Consider the following 14,989-nt stretch of genomic DNA (forward strand, 5'->3'; position numbering starts at 1 on the left):
CATTTCAGATTAGAATCGGGAGCAGCTATCACAGCAGCTGAGGACCATCAGCGAGGTCACTCAATATCAAGTAGCCCACAGAGGCTCTCCGCCAACACAGCACCAGAGACTAGGGCTGTTACGGGGAGCCAGGACAGCCTTTATCTCGGACCTTCAGTGTAGCATTTTTTCTGCTGCACAGACCGAAGCACAGAAGCCACTCAAGTTACTTTATCAGGAGTGAAAACAGAATTGCTGAGACAGCAGACTGGCTGTGGACACAAAAACAAAACAAAAAGCCTTTGTTTAAACAATGCACGGCGCTTTGTTAAGGCTCGGATCATCTGCAGGTCTGCACTTACTGGTCTCTCTTTTGTATGTTAGTAACCATTAAAGATGGGGGGAAGGGAGTCTCCTCTTTACCTACCTGAAAGAGCATTGAAAGCAGTGAAGGCTCACTTTTCCAGCGCCTGACTTCCCTCCCACAGGCTACAGGGAGGGAGGCGCCCATCAGAGTCCCTGTGTGTGATGTGGCTACTGGAGTCTAACAGCCGACATTAAACAGTCCACTTTGCCCATAATTTCCATTCTGTTAACCCATATTGAGCCAAGCATTTTCCCCTCTAACAATGAAAATTCCAAGCCTATTGAATGGCCAAACACATCAAAAAGAAGGTGTGGCCTCAGTTACAGTATCACGTCCTTTGAAAAGCCAACCTGGCTAAATTTACAAGCACTGGAACACAAGATTATCAACTGAAGACATCCTTTTCACCAAAGAGCTAACAATACGGTGGACCCACACTTCTCCCAAGCCTCCAACACCTCTCGTAAGGGAACCGCATGAGTTCTGGCTCCAACTCAAACCACGGTTCTCCAATTCCCTAAGGAGACACAGGTCACAGGTCACAGGTCACACCTCTGCTGGTGCTATACTTTGCTCCCAACTTCGCTGCCTTTCAACTGCTCTTTCAAAGGTCACCAATGGCTTCCTAGGGACTGATTCAACAGCCCCAAACCCTTCCTGTCCATAAGCAGCAGGATGGCCACCCTGTCCTGGGGGGGGGGGGGGGGCTTTCCCGGTTGCTCTCTTGCACCTTTTGCTGCGGCTTCAGGGGTTTGGTGAAATCCACAGCCACACCCCTCTTTGTTCCCACTCTTGTCACTACCACAGTCTCACAGTTGTTTATTGCCTCTGACTCAGCTCGACGAAGTGGTAGATGACTGGGGCTTCCCACAGATGGAGTAGCATTTCTAGTGCCACGTGCGGGACTGTGGGCTGGGAGACACACGACAAGTCCTGCTACTAAAGGGCCCGCTTTAGGGAATGAAAAAAATGTGAAAACTCCACCGTCTAAAAGCTGTTTGCCCAGAGAGCTATAAGGTACTGTGGGGACATGTACAAAAGCAGAAAAGGGCTGCTGGGAAGTCCAGAAGAGCTCTGTGGAGATTCAGACACCCATCGGACTATCAAAGAGAGGTAGCAGGAAGTGGCCAGGTGTGAGAGGCCAAGGTTCAGAAGGGCAAAGACTAGATCAGAACACACAGTGGGGGCAGGGGAAGTAAACCAACATTCTAGCTAAAGTACTTTATCAAACTACTCTGTAAAGTTAAAAGGGATAGACCGTATAGGAAAGGTCAGAGGGGCATCAAACAGAACAGGTGATTTGGTACAGGGACACAGATGACAAGGGGTCACTTCACACAGGTTATGGTATTAAAGGTCTAAACAGGAGAATATCAAACTAAGAAGAGGAACGATTATGTTTTAAAGCCTACACCCAAGGGGAGGGTGAGTCTCAATAATACCACCACCATCAACCTCGAAGCAGTTATGCATACATACAGCCTTATCTCTCTGCCTAGCTTTAAGCTGGTGGAAGAAAACAACAGCTACTCATCTTTGGCTCCATTACAATATCCAGTGACTCACTTGCAATATCTGCCTAGGGAAAAAAATTTTTATGGCAACAGAAACTTGATTTTAGAGAAGTTGATTTGTCAGGACTTAGGCTCAGCAGTTAGTATATCTCTGTGCCAACAATCTGCACATATGTCACCCTTGCAGAGTTGAGGCCAATCAGAATGTTGGAGCCCAGGAAGAAACAGAGAGATAAACCATAAGCTGTTCTTTCAGAAGCCAAGAACAAATACGAGATCAAATTGCCAAGATGGCCCCACTATGTCGCAACAACTCTCAAATCAGAACTCTAAGCCTCCCATTCCAGTTTCTTATTGACCACAGAACAAGACTCCAACCCAATGCTGCTGAGGCTGAGGAAAATAGGACAGCTCCATCTTACACCTCTGTCCTGTGGCTTTTTATGACTAGTATTCTGTGGCCACCTCGGCCCTAATTTTATGCCTATTTTTGTTTAAACTAGAAAAATAGGAGCCAGGGGCATGGTGTTGTGTGTTTGAAATGCCAGCACTCAGGAAGCTGAGACACGAGGTCTGCTAGGATTTCGAGTGTAAGTTCAGGGCCCAGACTAAGCTGTAAAGACCCTGTCTCCAAAAAACAAAAACTAGAAAATGATTTTGAACACTATGTAAATAAATGTAACTTAACATTACTTGCTCTTAAGAATTTAACATGCTTTTTCTTTAGCTAGCAATACTCTGCTTTCTTTGGTATATCAATATTCTTTAGGAAGTCATGAGGTAGACAGAACCAGCTGCAAGTGGTAAGTCATTTACCTCTTATTTGCAAACACTGATTTTTTTTTTCCCTTGTGATCTTCATATATTTTAAGTCTATTTAGGCACTAGAGCTTAATATAACTTTAAAAACAACCAACAAATGGCATTGAGATGCACCAGACACACTTGACATCACACAGTGTTTCTTTGTCTCTCTTACACTAATCTGAATGCTAACAAAATCTGCGTGAGTGAAGAGAAGATTCCAGAAACAACTGTGAAGCTACCTTGAGCAACAATGAGCTGGTGGGGATCCCCTAAATGAACTGCCTCAAAAAACCAAATCTGCTTTGGACCATTAAACTCCTAGGACGAGCGCCCTGTTCCTGTGAACTCTCCAGAAGTTGACAGTAGCTATAGAGGCACCAGGACAAGTCTCCTCAGGATGCTCTGGGGACTGAGATCACAACAGGCCTGCAGAATGGACAACATCCCTCGCCTTCTCGGGGCTCCGGTTTGTCTGTGTACAGAATGTGAGGGAGGGCTGACCAAGGGATTGACAGGTACGTCCCAGATCTCTACTCCAGGAGTAACTCAGAGGCTGCTAGGGAACGGGGACAAACGCAGCATATGGATAACACGAACCACAGCATCATGACTACAGTTTTTAGTGCCAACTTTTATGGCTCCTTGTTCTATTCCTCTCTCCTCCTCTTCCCACAGTGCATGATGGGAGTAGAAGAGCATTCAGGGATAACACCAGCTAAAACATGACAGCCATTTCAGAAAGGGGCCTGTGTTCTCTTCAGTTGCATCTGTGTGTCACCATACTAAATTAAAACGCATCCATCGCTCCCCCAAACGCTCCTTTCACAATGAGGGGCAGGTACTTTGAGATTCCTGTCACAGGATATCCAGGACAAGAATCTACTGCCCAAGACACAAAGTATATCTATATTGTCTCAGACACCAAAGTGTCCAAACAGATCAACTGTTGCATCAGATCCAGAGAAAAGACTGGATTCGGAAACCTGGCTCAATCTACTTAGAAGCCTGATCCATAATTTGAAGAAAGCTATCCTATACTGAATATTAAACAGGTTGACACGTTAACACACACACTTATCTCTAATCACCTGAGAAAAGTAGTCTCTGTGTCACATCATAAATCCACAATGCTGTCCTTTGAAATGTAACGAACGTAACTCTGATTTTAAAGGGACACAGGCCAAACTCAATACCCCTCCCTGCTCTTGCACTTCTGTATCCAGAGCCATGGAGCAAGCTGACCTGCTAAAATGCATTTTTCAGAGCAAGGAACTCTGACTACAAGAACACTCCTGATACCAACAGCAGATGCTCTGTGAACTAATTCAGGCAGCAGTGTACACAGATACAGTGACTAAATTGTCTGTTAAACATGCTGTGAGAAACTGTATTTATATCTTCCCAAGTTGAGCTTTTTGGAAACTTAAACATGATGCCTTTATTTCAGTCTTTAATATACTCTTTATTGTCAAATGGAGTCTGCAAGCTGTAGAGAAACAAGCAAGGACCCTCTCTTGGAGCCGATTTCTAGCTTCCATTCCCCTCCTTTCCACTCAACTGGGATTCTTTCTAGAAAGCTAATGGCTGTGGTTATAAGGAGGGTATCTTTCATCAAAGCTCTCTCCAACAAAGTCATTAAGGGCAGAACGTCTGGAAATTCAGTACGGTGCTACGAAAATTCTTCATGGATAATGAAGGTTCCATCTTGAAACCTCTCTAATCTCTGTCAGCCATATGTCTTGTTAAATCAAACAAGGGTCTGGAAAGATGGCTTCATGGTTCTGTTACCAGCACCCACATAATGACTTAAAATAGTCTATAACTCTAGCTCCAAGGAATTTAACACCCTCTCTTGGCCTCCTTAGGCACAAAGCTTGCACATGATACACATACATACATACATACATACATACATACAGGCAAAACAACATTCATACACATAAAAATAAGTAAATCTTAAAAGGGGGAGATTTTTAAATCTAGGCAACATGTATCTTCAAGGGAAGTAAATCATGACGTAAATCACTAGTAACAAGTCCACAAAGCCAACATTTGCTCTAAAAACGTGGCCTCTATGTTTTATCAAGCAGTCCAGAGACTGACAACAAATACAAATGATCTCGGCGACATTTTGAGCACAGTGAAACTGTACAAGGGATCACCTGCTTCTAGGTACGCCACACACCATGTTGGACATCTGGGAAGGCCAGTCTCCCCCGCAGTGGGGGAAATGAGAAGTCAACCAGGAGAGTGAAAGAGAATTGGGGAACAGGGTCTCCTGGTACTTTTCCTTTCCTGTGCACCTGCCACACCTGCCACACCTGCCACACCTGCCACACCTGCCACACCTGTCACACCTGCCCCACCTGCCCCACCTCACCTACACAGCTCTCTGGGTAGTTAGGACAGCAAGCTGAACCCCTAAAGCTAGAGATCAGTGAACTTCCCTTAAGTTCACTCTAAAGCTCCTGTCATAAAGATGGCCATGGAGACACAGGCTAATGATTTCAGCACTGGGGAGGGTATGGCAGGAGAAGTCCAGAACAGCCTAGGCAGCAGAGCGAGATGCTGTCTACATACATGAGTGAACAGACAAGCAAGCAAATAGGTGCAAAGCCGACACTCAAATTAGCTGTGGCTATTACCTGCCTTTGAGCATGAACCTAACTTTTGCATAGCACACTTTCCAATAAACGTCATTTCCTCAGTCACTGGACTGACCACTAAGCATTTCCATGTTACTTTGAGAAGTAGAAGCTTAGTGTTTGTTAATTTATTAGTACTCAGAGTACCGTTTCTATTTGCACTTTGTAGTCCTTAAAACTAGGCAAGCCTATAAAAAGTTAACAACTCGTAAGAGTACTTGAGCAATAAGGAGACAGCACTTGCCTATTTAGCAAAAAAAAAAAAAAAAAAAGTTAGAACGTCTTTAAAGTTAAGGACTAGGTCACAGTGAGATTAGAAGGAGAACAAAATATATTGTACACTACTGATAAGTATGCTTTTCTATATTTCTGAGGGGGGGAGCTGCTCCAACCGATAACTATGCAACGTCAAGTTTTAACAGCATGCATACATAGAGATACTCAGGGACATCACTCGTGTTTCCCCATAGCCTGAGTCTTCACTGGCATGGAGGCAATAGACACTCCTTTTGTTTCTCTCAGTTTCTAAGATGATGTGGAGGAAGTGGGACACGAAGTTCTGTGTGGATCAAAAGTGATCAAAAGTAAATACTCGATAAAAAAAACAACTGACAGGCTCCTTCTCATTTCATCCTATCTATCCATCTATCTATCTATCTATCACCTAAATATCACAAAGTCATACTTAAAACCACAAAAAGGAGTTTTAAAATCCAGACTTTAAACGTTTTTCCAAGAATTTTCCAGAGTTATTAATTTTATGAACAGAACACCTCTTTGATAAAACTGATACAGGCAATGAAGGCATTACCAACTACCTTGAAATTCTCTTTTCAAAATAAAAGTCGAGTTTTGGTGAAACCAATGTTGATGATATCTCCTGTGTAGTCCTAAAAAAAAAAAAAAACCAAAAACAAAAACAACAAACCCCATAGACATATGCTCAGTCTTCTAAGGGAAGGAAAGTCCTGTGGTGGGACTTGAAAATACATGCACTTGAGAGTGAGGCACAGTTTCCTGGAGAGTCATCAAAAAACGGGTGGGCCTGAAAATTCAGACTCAAAACATACTATCACCGACAGTCTTTCTACAAGCCAGTCCACGCAGTGCTTGGCTGATCAAGAGCCGGGCAGAGCAAAGCATTGCCTCAAGGATTTGTCCTGGGAACCATGCCACCTTCTCATTAATTATCTGGCAGAGAAAGGTGAGCTCTTTAAGTAGAGATGCTGCCTGCTGAAACTGCCTAAAGATGAACCACTGAGGACTGACTGGTTCCCGACTACGGTTGGATTTAAGGAAACTAAGCGATCAGTATCATGAAGGTGCTGAAGTTCAAAGTATAACTCCAAGACCATGAAAATGAGCAAAATTAATGCTGTTCTTCTCACTTCAGTTTGTAGTCATTAAACATATATAAGTCATCTGGCTTAATGAGAAAGATAACCTGACAATGCCCTAAGCTTTCGAGTCTAAAACAAGATATACTCTATAAGCTATGATAGTTCAGCAGGGAAAAGCTCTTGCCACTAAACGTAAGGACCTGAGTACAATTCCCTAGGACCTATATGGTGAAAGGGAAGAAATGAGTTCTGTAAGCTAGCAGGCTGCCCTCAGACCTACACATTTTTGCCATGGCACACATATGTACATAGGTAGGTAGGTAAATAGATGATAGATAGATAATTGATAGATAGAAAAATAGATAGATAATAGATGATAGTTAAATGATAGTCAGTCAGATGAAATATCATATTGATATAAAAATAATGAAAAAATAATAATTTTATGGCAAATCTACCCCTTGTGTCCCTGTCTCTGAGCAAAAATTATCTGATTTTTTTTTTCACTCACAAAGAACAGTTTTTGGCATATCTCTTGAGCATTTTTTCATGGTGTGATTTGGACTACAAAGCATAAATTTCAGGATAGTCAGGGTTCTGCCTTTATTCCATACCTGCTTCATAGCAATAGATTCCCAACAAGCATCTACTAATGCCAGTTCATTAGAGCAATGAGTTCCACAGCCTCAGAGGGTCCAAGCTTAAGTTCTGGTCGTCACAACTAACTTTGAGGTGACAGATAAGTTTACCTTTGTGAATTATTGTTTCATGTAGGGGCGGTGAGAGTTAACGCTAGAATAACTATAAAGATGAAATGAAGCCGGGCGTGGTGGCGCACGCCTTTAATCCCAGCACTCGGGAGGCAGAGGCAGGTGGATCGCTGTGAGTTCGAGGCCAGCCTGGTATACAAAGCGAGTCCAGGATGGCCAAGGCTACACAGAGAAACCCTGTCTCAAAAAACCAAACCAAAAAAAAAAAAAAGATGAAATGAGATGAGAACATTCAGTGGGCTTAGATTAGTTTCTGACATTGTAATAAACCAGGGGATCTCAACCTGTGCATCGTGAACACCGGAAAATACATATCACATATGTGCGGTTGTCTTAGGTTATGAAGTAGCAATGAAAATAAATTTATGGTTGGGTATTCACAAGACCACTGAAAGTATGTGGTCTGATGATCATGACCCACAAGTTGAGAACCATTGTAATAAACTATTGAATCACATGCATTCTACCATTGTGCTGGTACATTAAAGAATAAATCACTTGGTAAAGGGCTGGTCCATAAGTAAATATTCTCATGAGGCCAGGCTCCTCACACTGCTTTCTCCTTCAGTCAATGACAGAACTGTCCGAGACTCAAGTTTTCCACAACCGGAGAACAGAAACGATGCGCAGTTTCATTAAATTTTCAAGTAAACCACAAATACTTCTTTGGTTTACTTATATCCCAAATATTACACAATAAGAGATATCTGATAGGAACAGTACACTGTAGGATGAGACCTTTGGTGTGCTATTTTAATAAAGCCTCTCCATTTTCCAAGTGAATCATTTCCCTTGGAAGACTCCCCTAGCCTCCCACCTTTGCACAGACCCTCCTCACTACTCATTTGCTGTTTCAACATCGACAATTTGTTAAAATGAGAGTCTTATACTTCCTGTAGGAATTCACACCTCTTCTACTTCCTAGCAGCCACTGCCAACAGAATCTATGGTTGGAAGAGTCTTGCTGGGCATTACCCAATCCTGACACCTTAATTACTTAGCATCACATCAAAGTCTACATACAAGCACCCCACCTCCACTTCTAACTTTAACCAAACAGAACAAACCATTCGAAAGCATCGGCTTTAGCAAATTTGCTTTCAATACCTGAAACAGCTTTAAAAGGCAGTGGTGAAATCCCTGTGTCAGCACAAGTTTATTTGGATTAGATTAATACTGGTGGTTTGAACATACAGAAGAGATTTCTGAGCGTCACTGAGTTCTTTAAAGGCAGATGTGCAAGTCAGTAAAAAAAGATAGGGTCTTCCAAGGACCAGAAGCTTTCAGGCATATGAAAGGTTGTATTAATGGAGACACTCGATGTCCATACCTCTTCGTTTACAGACAGTAAGTAATTCAATTGATGCTGTCAGTTCTTAACAACTAGCAATTTGAGTCCAGCAAGCCCAGAGAGAAGGCTATCTTACCCCTCAGCACTGATTTGAGGTTGAGCTTGGCTTGGCGGTGCAGGTCCTCAACACAGGGGGGTCTCGTGGTAGGAAGGAATACATTCTCCTGCTGATGCCAGGGTGCCGTGTAGTGGACTGTCCATCGGCTCTCCTCGTCCAAGTTGGAAACCGCTACAGAGAAAAAGAACAGATTCACATGTCAGTCACTGACTCTGAATCCGTTACATTAGGATAAGGTCAGCCACCACGCAAGGTAGTTCATCCCTTTAATCCCAACCACTGGGAGGCTGAGGCAGGAGGACTGATAAAAGTTTGACACCAGCCTGAGATACATACTGGGTTCCAGGGCAGCCTGGAATAATACACTGAGTGAGACCCTGCCTCAAAAACAAGAGGAAGATAACGTCATGGGGTTTAACATATCCACAGGTAAGAACCAGCCAAGAACAAGGGAGCAAATTCTAGTGAGATTCCATCTCAGGCTCCAGGGTTTTTGTCCACTGAGCTACATCTGTACGGAAAAAGCACAAACTGTCCATCTACCACACAGTATGGTCATGGATGTCTGCTCAGCTCCCTGCTTCCCAGAATCGTAGCTCCTCCATTAGAAGAACGGCGAAGAAACTTGACAGAGACTTCCTATTGCCCCTTATCCACACACAACAAACTAAAAATTTCCAACTGTACAATGCCACCGCATCACCAAACAAACCAGAAACAAATTCCTCAGCATGAGGTTGGAGCCAAGTGTGTCTCTTCTATCGAATAACTAGAAGAGCACCATGGTAACAAGCACAAGTAAAAACTTTAAAACTTAGTATATCCCGTTTAAACACCCCTGAAATATAAAGTGTTTCTCTTGTATGCTTTCATAGTAAGTGTATTTATTTTTTAAATAATATTTATTCACTTTACATCCCGTTTGTTTAGCTGGTTTTTTTAAATGTCAGTTATAATTGACTTTATCTAACACAAACCAATTCAATTGAATTTTTATAAAGCAAAACAGTCCAAAATCTTGCTAGGAAAAGAACAGCAAGGATACCGAGCCTAAGATGAATTTCTGAGATAATTTCCTTACACTCCTACTAGGGCTTTGTTCTGTATTTCCCAACAACACAACCTATGCTGGAATATAAGTGGAGCCTAAAATGAAGCCGGCAGCACCCAAACACATCCATCAGCAATGTTTTAACACTTTCTATTTATCTGCCAGATACTTATGCACAGGAGAGACTAAACATATATAAAAGGAAGTCTCTGAACTGGGCAGTTCCCCAGGGTAGTAAATCTACCTTGTGTAGAGCCAGGAGATGTCAGGACTGTGAGTCAGAGGTACGTCTACCCTGGATGTGCCCTGCAACAGACAGTTGGCCAGAGTGTATACCTGGGAACTACATGATAAAACACAACCTCAAAGGGACAAGAAAAGAAAAAAAAAATGAACTAATGACTCTGTTTGAACATATTTAAAATTAACCAAACATATCCCATAATGCAGTAATTAGGACTACTGTAGAGTCCAATTAAACTAAGGTTGCTCATGAAATAACTTGTGTAAAGCAAGGCTGTGGTAGAAACAATGAATTCTAAAGGAGCTCCCAGAACTATTCCCACGGAAGAGCCGTGCCTTCCTTAGCCTGGCTCCCATACACCTGTCACCCATCCTACTAACAATTTTTCCTGTAGCTACTACATTTTAAAAGCCTATGGAATGGATCTGAAAAGACTACAGGAGCTAACGTCACCTTAAATTGCTGAATGGTAATAAACATTGAGAACCAGAAAGTTAAAAACAAATAATTTTCTGTTTATAATATAGCCTCCACTATTTTACATATTGAACAAGTGCCCCGTGTGTGGTTCATAAAACCATTAGCCTAACCCATGGCCTTCGCTCTGCTGTGTGGCTCAGAGAAGCACACAGCTCCAAGCAGCCAGAGGTCCCTGAAAGGACACACAAAATTCATTACAATGTTATTTTTTTCTTTTGCGAAAGTTTATTTACTTTCAATTTTAATTGCCTTAGATGGAAAATGGAAACTTTCCCCCTTTGCTGATTACAAATCAAACCCAAGTGATGACATCTGAGCCCCTGTGATTGTACCACACCAGCCTGGGGACACAGACACAAACTGGCTCCTCTGAAAGAGCAGGCCGTTGCCTTGTCGCTGCTGTAGCTGCGTCCTGCCAGGGCAGGTTTGTAGCAGTCCATCCAGATGGGCTTCAAGCTAGAGAGATGCAGACCATGAGCCCGCAGTGCTGCTCTTTGTTGTGTTTACCAATCCCTGTGAGCAGAGGCCCTCCCCACACATTTATCCACACTGTGTCACTGAACAAAAGGCAACACAAAGCCACACCGAAATAAGATAATAGAAAAAAAACAAAACAAAACATGCCACTGTAAAATTAAAATTTTCAGCGGAATGAAGAAGCACCTGGATTAATGATATTTAAACCGACAGGAAGTACACAATGAAGTTACAACACAAAAGCTCACTGCTTTACGACAGTCACTGATCCGTCTAGACAGTTTGTCCTCAAGCGCTAAAATCCATAACACAGAGTACCAGGGGGCTTTCGAGGATCATCGTCATCAGAACTATGCGATACATTACACATTGGCTCTTACCCCAGCCGTTCATCCAGCTGAAGACTCAGAAACCACACACTGCATATCAAGGCAAAGAGTCAACACAAAGACATTCCCCTTCCTTAAAGGACTTCCTTTGAGAAGTATAAAAGAAATGAAGTCACTTTAAAATGGCAAACATAAATAAATAAGACAGACTAAGGACATAACATTGTCCAAGGCATTTCAGCGACTTGGTATACAGTGGAGATTAATTCAAGGCTATTATGCTCTTTCACTGTGATGTTAGCACACACAGACACACAAACACACACACACACACACACACACACACACACACACACACACACACTTTCCAGAACTACTTACTTTTCTTCTTAAAAAGTTTAAAGAAAGATTTAATCTTTGCATTAATGAAGACCACCATTTCCTTTCTGCTGCAGGTACATAGGTTTAGAATTCGAAGTCACTTTAAAAGCTGGGTCCAATAGGTCGATGGCAAGCTGTGCTCAATGCTCCAGATTCCAACTTTCGTCCTCGTCCTCGGGTTGCAGTCCTTCGACTTCTATCTGCCTAAGCTGCTGTAACTCTGAGGTCAAGTTTACAGTCAGGTGGTTACACACTATTAGCAGTCCTTGAACCAGAAAAACTCCCACTGAAACCTAATCTGAAAGGCTGGGAGCAGCCAGCGACAACAGGCGCAGAAAGGGAAAGCCAATCACGTCCTCATTTGCATGAGCACAGCAGCAGGCTCTCTGCCTCAGCGCCCATTCATTCTGTTTCCTCCTCACACATTCTCCTGTCTGGAGTCCACAAACAGAAGGCAGATTTTACATTCTGGAAGTCACATCAGAAGAAACAAATGTGTTTTCACGAGGCCACTGTATACATCGAGATCCACACCACCCATCCCCCACAGGAGCCAGAACGTCTGAATGTAGTAGTCTCACTCTGGGTGTAAGGGATGTGAACTGATACAGGGGAAATGAGCCAACCTTTGTTTCCCAGCCACGCCCTCAGGCTCTGCCTCCTCCACCAAGGGAACTTTCCTAAGTAGCACAGCTTTAGAATAGAATCGCCAGGGAGCTCTGAGAGATGACTTAGTAGCATTTTTATGCAAATGAGGGTGCCGGGTCTTCTAACCCTTTGCTACTTCTTGCTCTCAGCATCCAGTCTTGGGAAGTGTGATCTCATTTGCAACTAGCTGACACAACTCTTAAGAAACAAACAAAATCCTTTAGCTTCTTCACTCCAAAGGAGAAATTAGATACATTACTGGAATCACTTTAATCTCTTTTAAATGCGGTAATTACCTAACAGCCTGGTTCTAACAATTCCACCCCAGCCTCACTGGTAGTAGTTTTAAATAAGCACTATTTGGATTACTCTTTCTCTCAATGTAACCAGGGGGAAATCAAGGCAACCTACAAAGCTACAATCCAAGAAGGAAAAGATTCATGTGGAAAAACTGAAGAAAACAGATCAAGACCAAAGGGGAATGCAGGAAAAGTGCCTTGCATCTCACCCCGCTTCCATACAGAACAGACTGTGAAGCAATTTAAAGGACCTCTTAATTCATAGCTTGGAGCCAGACTTGTAACTGAATGGAAAAAATGTAATAATCCTCTAATTCAAAACATTTACTTTATAACAAAGGCTCTTAGTCAAAGAATACAGTTTATATACAGGGCTCCCCCTAGGGAAAGTTTAGTGATGAAGGTTCCTCAAACTTTTTGATCCTTTTAACCAACAAAAGCAACCAAACAAAACCCAAAGAAACTAACATATCATCATCACACACAAAGAATTCTGATGTGCGTTTCTTTCTTCTTTTACATGGCTTCACTCAAAAGTCATCTACAGGGCAAATGAGTTACACCCAAGACTGTAATTCAAATTATATGGCTGCTTTAAATTGAGAGCAAAGTTCCTCTTCAGAGTTATCAGTGACTATGGCCTTGCTCTGTTTGTTACACATTAAAGACATGTAGAGTTCCGGAAAGAAACAAGCCTATTACTATCTACAAGTTTTTGAAGTTCAATGTCACCACAACAACTTTCAAACAAAAGCAGAAACTGTTCAAGAAAGCAAACCTTGAATACACTCAATCCTGTATGAAGCACAGTTTTCTGTGTACACAGTAACTGCTAGCAGTGTGCAAACACAGACACATTCCTTGAATACGTAAGTGCCTACTAAGTGCCACCCTTGGCCTTGTATTATTTGACAAGAAACTCTATAATCGTGTGACAGATTAGAGAGTGGTAAAAATAGTGGGTAAAAGAAAAGTTTGACACAAGTAGACAAAAGAAGGTGGGAAAGGGAGGTTGATGGGTCTTGGTGGATTTTTAAACAAGTCAGGGTGGTCCTCATTGAAATAATTGAATACAGACTTGAAAAAGAAAATGGCAATAAAACAGAACTTAACGATAAATTTCACTGGCTCTTATTTTCAAAACAAAGGCTGTTTCTCAGGCTGTAGAATGCATCTCCGAGCCCCCAGGACTAGTTCAAGAAGTGCTCTTTGGCTTCTTAGAAAGTAAACCATAACAAGAGTTAAGCATGGAGCAATTTCCTTCTCTTTCCAGACTGGTGGTAAGTAGCCACAGTCGGGGAAGAAAAGTCCCTCCTTGTTACACACCAGCCAATGGTAAACTCTGAAACAGGAGGCAGGCTTCCAGGCCCAGGGCCACACCAGCCAATGGTAAACTCCGAGACAGGAGGCAGGCTTCCAGGCCCAGGGCCAGGGACAGCTCATCTTCCATGCATGTACTCATAATTCCAACACTCTAAGGCCAAGTCCTCAGGCAACAAACCAGACAAATTATCGTGTTTATTAACTGTCAAACATGGTTACATTTGGAGCTATACCTTTTATTAATTATCAAATTGTATTGTTCCGTCTTCCCCAATAATGCTGCCATCTCACAGTTTATATTTTATGTATCAGCCTAAGCTAAGACATATGTCTACCATATAATTTGAATGCTTTCCTGCCATGATTTATTTAAGTAAATGTCCAGTATTTTGAAGTTGCTTAGTTTATACATTTCAACAGGAAGTACAAGATTCTATGGCACTTCCTATTCCAGCTTCAGGTAACCCCATTAATGGCAGCAGAAGCAAAACAGCTGTAATATCCTAGACTCTGGAAACTTGACAGAATATCATAATAATGAAGACCCTCAACTCTGCAACCACCAACCTCCTGTCCCAAGACAAGAGCTGCTCACGAGATGAGACATCAACGCCGCGCTTCAGTCAGCTGGACAGTGGAAGTAATGATAGCATTTCCATCACAGGGTTATTATCAGAACTTAAGACATCATACTTCTTAAAGATTTATTGAATTATTTAATGTATATGAGTGCTTTATCTGCATGTACACCTGCATTTGTCTATATACATCTCCGTCATATTTCTTTTAAAGATTTTATTTATTATTTATACAGTATTCTGCCCACATGCCAGAAGAGGGCACCAGATCTCACTATAGATGGTTGTGAGCCACCATGTGGTTGCTGGGAATTGAACTCAGAACCCCTCAAAGAGGAGGTGGCGCTC

General features: G+C 42.3%; 1 protein-coding gene across 6 annotated transcripts in view; it reads right to left on the reverse strand.

The window, feature by feature from the left end:
- NHSL1 (NHS like 1) overlaps positions 1-14,989 on the reverse strand; it is a 234,722-nt gene that overhangs the window by 55,819 nt on the left and 163,914 nt on the right. For 5 of the 6 annotated variants that reach the window (XM_084777585.1, XM_084777583.1, XM_084777584.1 and 2 more), the window contains exon 2: positions 8,850-9,002. In XM_084777585.1, the coding sequence (XP_084633711.1) occupies positions 8,850-9,002 (153 nt within the window). Of the gene's footprint in view, positions 1-8,849; positions 9,003-11,793; positions 12,393-14,989 lie in introns of those variants that run through there. The other variant, XM_084777587.1, reaches the window with a different exon arrangement.

This window comes from Acomys minous (assembly GCF_964271855.1).
Source record: "Acomys minous genome assembly, chromosome: 3".
NCBI lineage: Eukaryota > Metazoa > Chordata > Mammalia > Rodentia > Muridae > Acomys > Acomys minous.